The 11,579-nt window shown below is 39.8% G+C and overlaps 1 protein-coding gene across 4 annotated transcripts; it reads right to left on the bottom strand.

Moving 5' to 3' along the window:
- Positions 1-2,106: 2,106 nt before the first annotated feature.
- rassf6 (Ras association domain family member 6) lies at positions 2,107-10,345 on the bottom strand. Of its 4 annotated transcripts, none has more exons than XM_080477246.1 (11): positions 10,043-10,345; positions 7,409-7,480; positions 7,213-7,291; positions 5,939-6,099; positions 5,033-5,127; positions 4,700-4,899; positions 4,515-4,616; positions 4,370-4,427; positions 4,018-4,136; positions 3,209-3,306; positions 2,107-2,507 (listed from the first exon to the last, which is right to left on the bottom strand). In XM_080477246.1, exons 2-11 carry the CDS (start codon positions 7,465-7,467, stop codon positions 2,432-2,434), a joined length of 1,047 nt encoding a protein of 348 aa, XP_080333372.1. In that variant the 5' UTR covers positions 7,468-7,480; positions 10,043-10,345; the 3' UTR covers positions 2,107-2,431. The 4 variants fall into 4 exon arrangements, with proteins under 4 accessions (XP_080333372.1, XP_080333373.1, XP_080333374.1 ...); XM_080477247.1 differs by having other exon boundaries at positions 4,376-4,427; positions 10,043-10,342; XM_080477248.1 differs by lacking the exon at positions 10,043-10,345 and adding an exon at positions 7,655-7,880 and having other exon boundaries at positions 4,376-4,427.
- Positions 10,346-11,579: the final 1,234 nt, after the last annotated feature.

Raw genomic sequence — 11,579 nt, 5'->3', positions numbered from 1 at the left:
CCAAGGCAGGCTCTGTAAAAATGCAACAGCCAAAATAGATGCTATATCAGTTGATTAAGACTATTTCAGATATAATCCTAAGAAAATGAATAGGTATCTTTAATTCTTTACCCACTCATTATGTTTCTATATCAAAACAGCTCATTTTAAGCGTACCTTAAATAGATAGTTTCAATCATTTTAATAATTTTTTAGGTAATTTTCAATGTATTATAAAACATCTTTAAACATTCCACTCCATTGCCCTGTAAACTACTAAATGTACATCTGAAGTCAGCATGAGCTACAACTAGATGATTAAAAACCAACTCCATTTCATTCAACAGATCTTCAATCAAACATGAAACTTTTTTATTTATTCTAAAGCTCAGTTGACGGGAAGAAATGGCTTGTGGAAGTGTTTGTCTGTACGCTGGCACGGATCTTAACTCTCCTCTTAAAGTTAGGAATCATCCACCCACCATCTGTGGATCTCTTTCATAATACAGGAGCAATGCGGTGCCACTGAGGTCCAGACGTTTTTTTTTCCCCCTCCGGAGAGGACTGTCAGTTTTGGATGCTTGCTGGGCGTCGCATGGAAACTCCATCCTTCACAATAAAGCAGCCTGATACCGTTTATTCACAATTAGTCACTCGTCACGTCAGAGGGGAAAATTAGACTCATTCCCTGGTAATATGAGGCCGTCTGGTGGCCTGGCAAGCCACTATGAAATCTGTGCCACTTAACAGCTCTACTCACTCCACACTGCATCATTATTTAACTGGATTGCAGCGTTTTCCACTTGTAAGCACTTTCCTGTTTCTCTCTCTCTCTCTCTCTCTCTCTCACATACACCCATCCAACCTCTAACGAACATGGGGAGAATAAATATTTTTATTCTGCTTACTCTGTAAAACGTGGGTTATTATATATCTCCAAATTTACACAGAATGATTTAGACTGTATACACACCATGGCTACATTCACTATGTAATTTCTAAAAAATAAAAAAAAATAAAAAAAAATAAATAAATAACTCTAGGACTGTTGTATAAGTGCTGTAAACTGAGTTGAAAGGATCAAAGATTTAAACTAACAGTTGAAAAACATTGTGATGACAGTCATAATGTCTGCCACACCTCGTCCTTGTGCTTTGCTCAGTGAAATGAAACAAGACTCTTTCACACTCAGTTGATACATGTTTGATTTTTCTTTGTGGAGTGGATTGCGACTTAACGCACTTCTCAGAATAATAATCTTGGTTTCCACATACTTGACTGAAATGAGTAGCTTCCTGAAGAGTTTCTTGATTCTGCAAACATTTAAGGGTTCTGAAGCAGGTGGAGGTAAAGCATGCAGGACCAGAACCAGGATTGGACAGCGTTGGTGCAAACAGAACTCATAATCTACGCGTGTTAATCTCCACCAACCAGAACAATTAGCAGTTCAAAGGTTTGGATCCGCCTGGTGACTGGTTACCACTGTGGATGAATGAGTGAGGCCTGGTTAAGGTTAAATTATTGAAGGTGGGTTAAAGGCAAATTAATTATTTCCCAAGGCAATCAATCAAATGTAACTTAATCCAACTAACCATGTTGCTTTATAAGATAAATTAAGGCACATCAGTACACGAGTAATGATTGTGTCGGTATTCATACAGCCAAGAATTGGACAAATGGGACAAAAGCAGCAGGGGTTTCGTTCACTGTGCTCATCAGTTACAATCTGTTGCAATGACGCAGACATTCTGACACCTTCTTAGGTCTCCGCTGTGTTCAGGCATACGTTTTCCAATTCACTTCTCTGGTGTGATCGAGGGCTAAGGACAGCAGCATTCACTCAACAACAGTAGGTAGGACTGTGTGGTTAAGCTTGAGCTATTGTTTGATTTAATCAGACCATTCCCACAAGTATGAACAAAATCCAAGCCTCAGCAGCATGTAAGCTTCGTGTTTAATGTCCCAAACAGGGAGTCTTTTGTTCAGATCTGGGCTGGGAGTGTTTTCTCACTAAATTAGATTCCCAATGTTTTTCTTGTTCTTTGTCTTTTTCCTATCCCCCCCCCCCCCCCCCCCCTTTTTGTGTTTTTTTTAAATCTCACACTGGAAAGAGTAAAGGAACTTCTTGTGAGAGTGGACCCAGCATTTATTCAGAAAGACAGAAAGTGATAACATTGTCTCACAATTGTAAAAAAATAGAACTAAAATGTCATACAGCGGAAAAACAAAGTTGGTAAGACTATTTCAAGAAGTAGAAGTACAGTTTTGGTTGGATTTCATGCAGTAATGATGTCCAGGCTCATAGGTACCAATGTCCACCAGATGGATGAGTTGTATAAGGCAGGTGGAGAAGTTATGCTTAGAAAGAAGAATTAAGGAATAATCAAACTCTACAGAGTTCTTGAGTGATAATTGTGCATTGTTAAAGCTTCGATGTCCCGGTGAACTTTCGTCAGACACTGGTCTCAATGTGAGGGGAGATCTTACAGTTCAGCTTCCTGGACAGGACTTTGTGCTGCTGCTGGTACCTGAACACACAAGAAATTATTTTATGAGGTCACAACGGCGAAGCAGAAAATCCACTAAAGGTTTTTGAAATCTTTGGCACCATCTTGTGGCCTAAAAGTGTTACTGCATTGTTTTGTTTTGACGTGAGACGTGACCAAATCACTTACAAAAGGAGATATATCTGTGTGAAAAAGAGTATATTAAAGTATTTCAATAGATAAATGTAGCCTTTAAAAGACTGAATTAAAGTGACTTAACTCTCATGACAATGTAGGGAGTAAAATGTGTGGAAATTGATTTATTATAGTTGATAAACTTTATTCAGGAGGTAGTCCTTACAGAATAATCTGATTGAGAGACATCAGACTAACAAATGTTTACTCTCATTCAGTAACAAAACACTAAAGATATTTATGCAATGGACATGGAAAAAAAGGTTGAGAAGAAATATGATAAAAACAAAACGTGCAAAAAACTCCTTTGTGTCATTTATCACAAAATAAAATGACAAATAATTGATTAAAGGAATATATGACATAGATATTACATTTCTATTGATTTCAACAAGTTTGTAGCATCAGAACTCACGTCTATGCTATCGCAGTGTTTTCTCTGTACATAAACATTAAACATTTCCTATTCAGGCTGCAGCGACTGCTTCGCTTTCAGATAAATGCAATTACATGACTGGTATCCAGAAAGAAAAAGATGGTGCACTTACTTGCTAATGACCCTTTGTATCTCCAAGTTCTCCTCCTCTGTCAGTTTCAGTAGAACCTGTTCCAGGATGGGAAGCTCCAGGTTCAGATACTGAGCTACCTGAAAGAGGGAGCGGGGGAAAAGAAACGGATAAAGACATTAGATGAGCAAGAGGTAACAAATTACTTTTTTTTTAACGTATTTGGCGTGAAGTCATGTAAATCTTCCTGTTATGACACGTTGATGAACAATCTGAATAAAAATAAGGGTTTAATAAGTTTTCAGTTAGTTTAATATGTTGTATTTCCCCCCGCTGCACCACTGTTTATTAAGGAAATGAAACTAGGAATCTGTATAATTATACATAATTTTTTATCTTGATGATTATTCTAATTACAGATGAAATGCAAGTAAACAGGCCTTTGCGTCCACTTATAACCTGTCAAGATATACACTACTCGTCAAAAGTTTGGACACACCTTCTCATTCAAAGTTTTAACATTATATTATTTTCTTGGCTATTCACATTGTAGATTCTCACTGAAAGCATCAAAACTGTGGATGAACACGTATGGGACCATGTACTAAAGAAAAAAATGTGAAATAACTGATATGTGGCGTGTTTTCAGTGCTTCGGTCTCCAAGTCTCGAGCAGTTCACCATATAGCAGCCATGCAACTGTGATTAAAAACAATTTGGGAGTTGTGTGTCTTGTTTGACTTATGGACAGAGTGAGATGGGGGCCTGGACCGCCAAGATTCAGATTAGAAGACATTCCACTCTCCCACTCGAGGCACAATCTAGATCAGGAAAACGTGTTCAAACGCTCACGTCGTTGCTGACTTCCTCCTCATCCATGTCCATCAAAAAGATCTTCATGATGTCATCCGATGGTCCCTGAAGGATGCGTTCCCACAGCGGTTGGTCCCTGTCACTCAGCTTCCTCTTTTCTGGACAGAAACATGTTCACACACACACACACACACACACACACACACACACACACACACACACACACACACACACACACACACACACACACACACACACACACACACACACACACACACACACACACACACACACACACACACACACACACACACACACACACACACACACACACACGTCAGTGATGAAGACTTTTCACTTCATTACTATTCTTCCTGTTCAACAGGCCGACCTCTACCTCCACTCTGGTGAACACAGTACAGAGCAAACTCCTGAGGATCGTTCTCTATCTGTGGGATGCAAATATCTCCTGTTACACGTTTTTCAGTCGGGGGCTTTTGAGATGATGGTGTTCAATTTGTCGCTCTCCAGCTCACCTTGAACTTGTGTAGCAGCTGCTCGATGACTTGGTTTGTGGTCATTCTGCTGGAGGTACGAACTTTGGTCGGAGTACCGAACGACGGTGTGAAAATAGAAGTCTGTAGAAGAGAACAGGAGGTCAATGACCCACAGCGGGATGACTGAGCGAAGTGTACTGGTTGAAGATTGTGCTGAAACTTGCTTTGTAGTTATAGAAGTGCCCGTTGATGGAGAAGCGATGCTGCCTCTCTTTCTCCCTCTGAGCTGCCGACTTCCCTCTGCCTCTCCTCCTCTTGACCAGGGAGGCGTCGCTCATACAGCGGAAGAGGTTGGACTCCAGCTCGAGATCGAGGTTTTTACTCCTCATTGGTCGCAGGGTGGCAGTCTCATACACAGGTGAGGCTTTGGATGGTGGAAGGACACAGAACAAATGTCTCGTATTCAACTTTAGATTTGTGCAACAGAAAAACAAAAAGAAACCCTCACATTCAATTCATCTATCATGCGAGAGATATTGTAGGATATTAAAATCAACCTGGTAAAGTGTGCTTGGCTGGAATTTCTGCTGCCGTCTCAGCCATCTCATCTATCTGGTGCAGGTCAACGCATTCTCCCCATCGTGACATCCCCCTGCGCAAACAAAGCCACAGCAAAGTCAGCAGATCTGGCATTTTTAGGACAAAATTCTCAGCCACCATCCAGCAAAAAAAAAATCCCTATTCGTGGTGGAGTTCAGCCATTTATCTGCTATATCTGCTATTTCTTAGTTATACACAGTCTGAGTTCAGTTCACACTGGGTGACCTAATGGCCAAAAACATAATAACTTTAGTATATTACACTATTTATAACTTTAATAGTGTAATAATAACAATTATGCAAGCATTACTTAAGGACCAGTGAGTTCAAAATGTGATAACTGAAGCCAATCGTGTAATGATATATAAACAGGGCTGTGTTGTTTTTTTTTTGGGGGGGGGGGGGGGGGGTCACAGTTATTGTGCAGGTTGCTTATCAAAAATAGACATAGATGATTGGATAATCATAATATTCTTTATTGGAGGAGACATACTGTGCAACTATCTTTCTATCATGGTTATTAAAAAAAAAGGCTACTATTTTATTACGTTATTATAAAGTTATTACGCTATTGGCCATTATTCCATTGCCGGTTGTGACAAACATCTCAAGATGTGATTCACCAAAATGCGTTTGGAATAAGTGTTGGAACTTTAATGGTACTCCCTACTGCCAAATAGGAGCTTTAGATGACCAGCAGAACTTCCTCCACTGGTCTCGAGCTTGGTAGATGAGGCCATTTAGAAGTTTGTAATAAAATTCAGAGACACAAGCTCAGGGAGGATGAACAAACTCGTGAGAAAAGTCCCTCCGACCTCACCGCTGAGAAGCGTCACTCGTTCAGACATAAGAAAAAAACCAACCTTTTGTTTCCCATGAGACCGACTGGGCTGATGGGGTCGGGTGAGATTGGAGGAACAAAGGGAAGGATCTGGTGGTCGTCCTGTATTTTCAGCCTGATGGGCCTCCGCACTCCCCAGGAGATGTTGAGGAAACCCTCCACCACCACCTCTCCATCTGCCCCCTGTTACAGAGACACACCCCCACACACACCTGCACGGTGTATAATTGCAGTAACGACACTGTCAAAGAAACTAAATTCATTTTTAACCAGGAAAAAAAGCTAATGAATAGGAGATTGATCACCATTAATACTCAAAGTCAGCAAGTATCTTAAAAGGGTGACTGGAAGAGAGTACAAATTATTCACGTAATAAAAACTATTTGAAAATCTGTGGTATCATACATTGGGAAGATAGGTGTATTGGATGTTTGTTGGATATCCAGTTCAAATATATTTAGTATACATATAAAAAATTAGAGATGAAATAAGAATCGTCTCATTTTATGAATGAAATCAGTGTCAACACTGGGGCCCTCACAGTTTTGGTTATAGGTCAAATACAAGATGATATAACTCCAACATGTTTCAGAAATCCCATAAATATGTTGCTTGACAAATTAATCCATGCTTCAATCAAAAACATACCTTTTTTCCAGCTTTCTCTCTATATTGTCTGTGTCATAATAACCACAATAAAAAGGATTTCAACTCCGGTCTATGTACAGTTCTTCGTTCCATAACATGGAACGCCTTCTATCTGTTTACGTTCACCTTTGATTTTCTTTTTACATTGCTCTTGTCATACTTCCCACACCCACTAGAGGGCACCAATGGCATCCCATTAGAATAGCAGTTCAAAACCTGTGTAGTCGAAATAGCTATTAATATGGAGCCACAAAAGAAAGCCCCCTTCAAAATAGAGAAAACACATGAACTTATATATTTATTCTTTTAAGCATATACACTACATATACATTTATGGAATGTAACATTCTATTCTATTCTATTCTATTCTATTCTATTCTCTATCTGGCTTCAAAGTCTGTCACCTCGAACTATGAGATGAGAGTCCTTTGTAAATTTCACATATATTTGAAAGATAGGCATAATGAACATGACTTTGTGAAAGGCGAGAGGAGCCACTTCAGCTGGGCCATATAGCTTCAGAAACAAAACTTGTACACACCAGCATCAGTGCATAAGGTGCATGACCACAAAAGCCAACTACAGTCATTTAATAGGAGTAAGAGCGTTCAAACTACTCATGTAAAAGGATTTTTCGTGAAACCATACCTGTGTATAACTGAGGTGCAGCTGAGTCTGGTCCTTTAGAAAGCAATTGTAGGTACTGAACAGTGAGAGAAACTCAGCTCTGAAATCAAACGAAAAGAGAGAGAAAAAACGTTTTTTGAAAATAAAAATATAAAATAAAACACTGCTTGTAACACATATGGCAGCAAAGTTTGAGCTTCCTTATAGAGAAACTCACCTGGACAGAGCCCTCCCATCCCCAGCCTGGATCACAGGAAGCAGAGCCGATTCATTCATCTCCTGACAGCTACTACAAAGACAACAAGAAAAACAAACTTCTTCACGGTTGCTGACTTGTTGAATTATAGCTCAGTCTACGTGCCACCGTCGCTGTGGCTCTCCAATAGAAGCCAAAGTTGTGACACGGAAAATGCAAATCACATGGTGCCAGGCCTCCCAAAAATAACCAAATAATTAGTCCTACCTCCTTTAACATTGCAAATCCAAGCTCTCCTCTTTGTCTCTGGCTCTTTCTTCTTTCTGTGCTTTAAATATCTCTTTCCAGCGTCTCTGTCTCTCTCTCTCTCTCTCTGTCTCTCTCTCTCGCGCGCTCTCTCTGAAGGTTTTGTGTTATATTTATCTCTCCCTCGCTCCCTCTCTTTGTCCCTCTGGTCATGCTGGCACTCTTTCACTTTCCAATTTTTGTCTCTAAGAGATTTAATAACAGTGCTCCACCCAGAAACCAGTGATGACAGCGTAGACCCGAGAGTTTGTTTATTCACCGAGAGACACTGAGGCAGTGGGACTGCATCTACAGGCTCAGCTGGACGGTCCACGCCGGTTCTTTCTCTTGTTTTTCTTTCCTCTTTTGGTGTTTCTGTGATTGACTGTCATAATGTGTTTCACTGAGCTTGTTGAAGCTCGCAGTGAATAAGTGAAAAATGTAAAGTATTCAGCATTGTGGGAGGGACAGGTCACTTTTGTGCATCAGGCAGCATTAAAACACAATTGATTTACTTATTTTATGTCAAAATGAATAAATAAATAAAGTTGTAATTCTGAAAAGCCTCTTTTGTTAATTTATCTTAGTGCGAGCTCATTTTAATTAAATATGTAGTTTTTAAATGATTGGCTGCTACTGAATACACCACCATTTGACGACTTTCTTTTCTCCATCTGTTTTAAAGGAAAAAAAAAATATTTATTTTATATATAGTCTACTTTATTTCATCAGAAAAATCTGCTGTGAATACAGATACTATACAATGGAAAATGCATGATCATGAATACAATAGAACTTTTAATTGTCACAGAGATCAGTGATTTAAAAGCTTTTATTTTATTCAAGACAAGTCAGTCTACTGGATACAGATTGAATTCATGGACCCATTCAAAATGTGCATGTGTCTGTAGTTTTGCAGTATTACTTGGAACGTACAAAGGCTATGAGTTGTTTTTTCATTGAAACTATTTCATGTCTTAACTTTTCACATCTTTGTAGTGTTGTCGTGCCAGAACACCAAACGTGTCTTTCAAGTCTTGACTTGAAGATTTTAAGATATCCCCCAGAGCCAATCTGTTTGGGTGTGTGTGTGTGTGTGCGTGTGTGTGTGTGTGTGTGTGTGTGTGTGTGTGTGTGTGTGTGTGTGTGTCTGTGTGTGTGTGTGTGTGTGTGCGTGCGTGTGTGTTGAAAACACCCCTTCATTAGTCAAGTGACTATATTTAAAAACGTCTGCATCTCTTCATATTGTAAAGGGAACAATATTAACCTAATTAAACTGCTCACACTAGTAATTAAACTACTTCACATAATGTATCACATATGTGAAAAAGTAATCTATAATATTTTACATATCCTGAATGAGGCATTGTTTTGTTTTTGTTTTTTTAATTTAGATGTTTAATCTGAGTTATCGATTTTAAACATCGCAGATGTTGATTCAATGACAATGCAGCTTCAATAAATAGAAATCACTTGTGATTTAGAGATCATAACGATGCTGCAGGACTTTATCTTTCCACCCGGACCTCATTTACATCATAATTGACTATCCTGTTGTACAGCTTTGGTTAAAATGTGAGGTATACCTTCCACGAGTCCCTCACAGAGTTTGCATGGACAGAACAAGCATGTCAGTGATGAGATTTCCAGCCACTATTCCAGATGGCCTTATTTTTCTTCTCTTTAGGAATAGTTGAACAACTCTTATATAACTGTGAATCACAGCGACTTCCCCTTTAACCACTGAAACATTTCCACCTCATCCCATGTCAGGTGTTTGTAATTCTGTCTGGAGCGTGAACAGAAGCTGCTCCGATGTCGTACAGCAAAATCCATGCTTCTCTTTTCCCTCATTGTCAGCTGTCATCATGAAAAAGTTGGCCAGAGGGAAAAAAGCCAAGGTACACACTGACACACCCTGCTCCTCCCCTTTCGGCTGGCTGTCTACAAACCACCCCCACTGAGCCTCCACTCCTTTCTGACTGTCAGTCTGCCCTCTGTATGTGGTACTTTCTCTTTCTCAAGCTCCAGATCGTGTAGGTCCGTATCCCCAGTTGACTTTTCCAGTGTGAATCAAGGCAATTACTGCTGGGTTTACAAATGTTGATCAGCTATAAGTTATGAAATAGTATCTGAGCCTACACATCGTCATCAGTGCGCAACTTTGATTGGAAATTTAGTGTCAACACACGTGGTAAACAAAGGAACAACTTGCTGAAAGTATTCAATCATTAAGACTACTCTTAGATCCTTGAGTTTAAAAATGAGGAGCACCAGTGATTTCACCGAGTTTCCAAGAGCACAATTCACTGAAACATGAACATCTACAGCACACAAAGTGAAGATGACTAACATTACATGAGTTCCTACCTGAAGTGCAAATCCTCTATTAACTGCAGCGCTCCATGCGTGAGGTCTTGTGTGTGCGTCTGCGTGTGTTGTTGGTGTTCAGAGGTCCAGAGTACAGTGTGTATGGTGGGAGGGGAACCTGAGGAGTACACACACACACACACACACACACACACACACACACACACACACACACACACACACACACACACACACACACACACACACACACACACACACACACACACACACACACACACACACACACACACACACACACACACACACACACACACACACACACACACACACACACACCGCAGCAGCAGCTGGTTAGTTATTACAGAACACGTTGAGGCAGAGTTGGGAGGGAGTGGCTGACTGACACCAGATATGACTTCTCTTTCGTTTGTTCGTGTGTGTGTGTGTGTGTGTGTGTGTGTGTGTGTGTGTGTGTGTGTGTGTGTGTGTGTGTGCGTGCGTGTGCGCCTGCCTGCGTGCACAGGGACAGAAGAGGCCACACATAACAGTGGGTTAGCACCTTGCCGTCAGTTTTTAAAAGATGTCAAAGCTCTCGTCAATGATCAGTCAGTAACTAAGCAATAGTCTGTTGTTTCACTTTATGTTGATCCTAATAAACACAGAAAGAGTCTCTTTCACAAACAGAAGGTTTAAAAGACAACGTATAGATGGCTTAAGTGGCAAACCGTTGATGTGCTTCTATTTACGAAACTGGAAAAATCAAAGCGGTCGAGTGTTCAGAGTAACAACAGAACTAATAAATCAATACAGCGATACATGGCAAGGCTCCAGTCCTTGTCGGGTTGTGTCTCTGATTTGCCACCCTCAGTCTCACTCACACAGAGAGACATGGAGACCACAGGCTTTTATATGATCAGCCACTCCCCTCTGGATCTATCGTCACAATCTTTCTGACATCTTACCATCAAAACCAACACAACACATATGAAATCCATTGAGAAGAAAATCGTATTCAAATGATCAAGATGAGTCTTACACACGTCCCCATTCATGTGCAGCAAATGCTCACTTAGAATTCTATAAAGAGTGAGGGAGGATCAATTAACGCATGGTATGCTCCATCACACACACCTCAATATAGTTAACATTATGTTGATCCTAATAAACACTAAAAGAGTCTCTGTCACAAACAGACCTCCCTGTTACCGTCTGAAAATTAAGGAACGTTTTCACAATCTTAAAAAGACTTTTAAACAAGAGTACAATAATATTAAAAATGTATTTTATTTGTCGTGCAATTTACATTTGTGAATCAAAGTGCTGCAAGCAACAATATAAAGCAAAAGCCAATAATATAAAACAGTTACAACAACAATAAAACTAGAGCTATAGCTAACAGAATTGTGAAACATAAAGGTCCCTTTTTTTAAAGATTGAACAGTCTGTGAGGCCCTCAGATGATCTGTAATCGTATATAAAGTTATAGATTAAGAGTCTATAGAAAATCAAAGTGTCTCTGCTATTGACCATGGTTGCCCAATACATATATTTTACTATCAGCTATTACAAACCCCTC

Source organism: Lipophrys pholis (genome assembly GCF_963383615.2).
Source record: "Lipophrys pholis genome assembly, chromosome: 12".
Classification (NCBI taxonomy): Eukaryota; Metazoa; Chordata; class Actinopteri; order Blenniiformes; family Blenniidae; genus Lipophrys; species Lipophrys pholis.
The sequence above is the reverse complement of the archived record's forward strand: the minus strand, read 5'-3'. Positions and strand labels throughout refer to the sequence as shown.

Excerpts from the sequence above, each read along its gene's own strand:
- rassf6 (XM_080477246.1), bottom strand. The coding sequence starts at position 7,467 with ATGAATGAATCGGCTCTGCTTCCTGTGATCCAGGCTGGGGATGGGAGG. Across the intron at positions 4,428-4,514 it reads AGCTGCTACACAAGTTCAAG|ATAGAGAACGATCCTCAGGA; the intron begins GTGAGCTGGAGA and ends TGCATCCCACAG. Across the intron at positions 2,508-3,208 it reads ATACAAAGGGTCATTAGCAA|GTACCAGCAGCAGCACAAAG; the intron begins GTAAGTGCACCA and ends TTGTGTGTTCAG.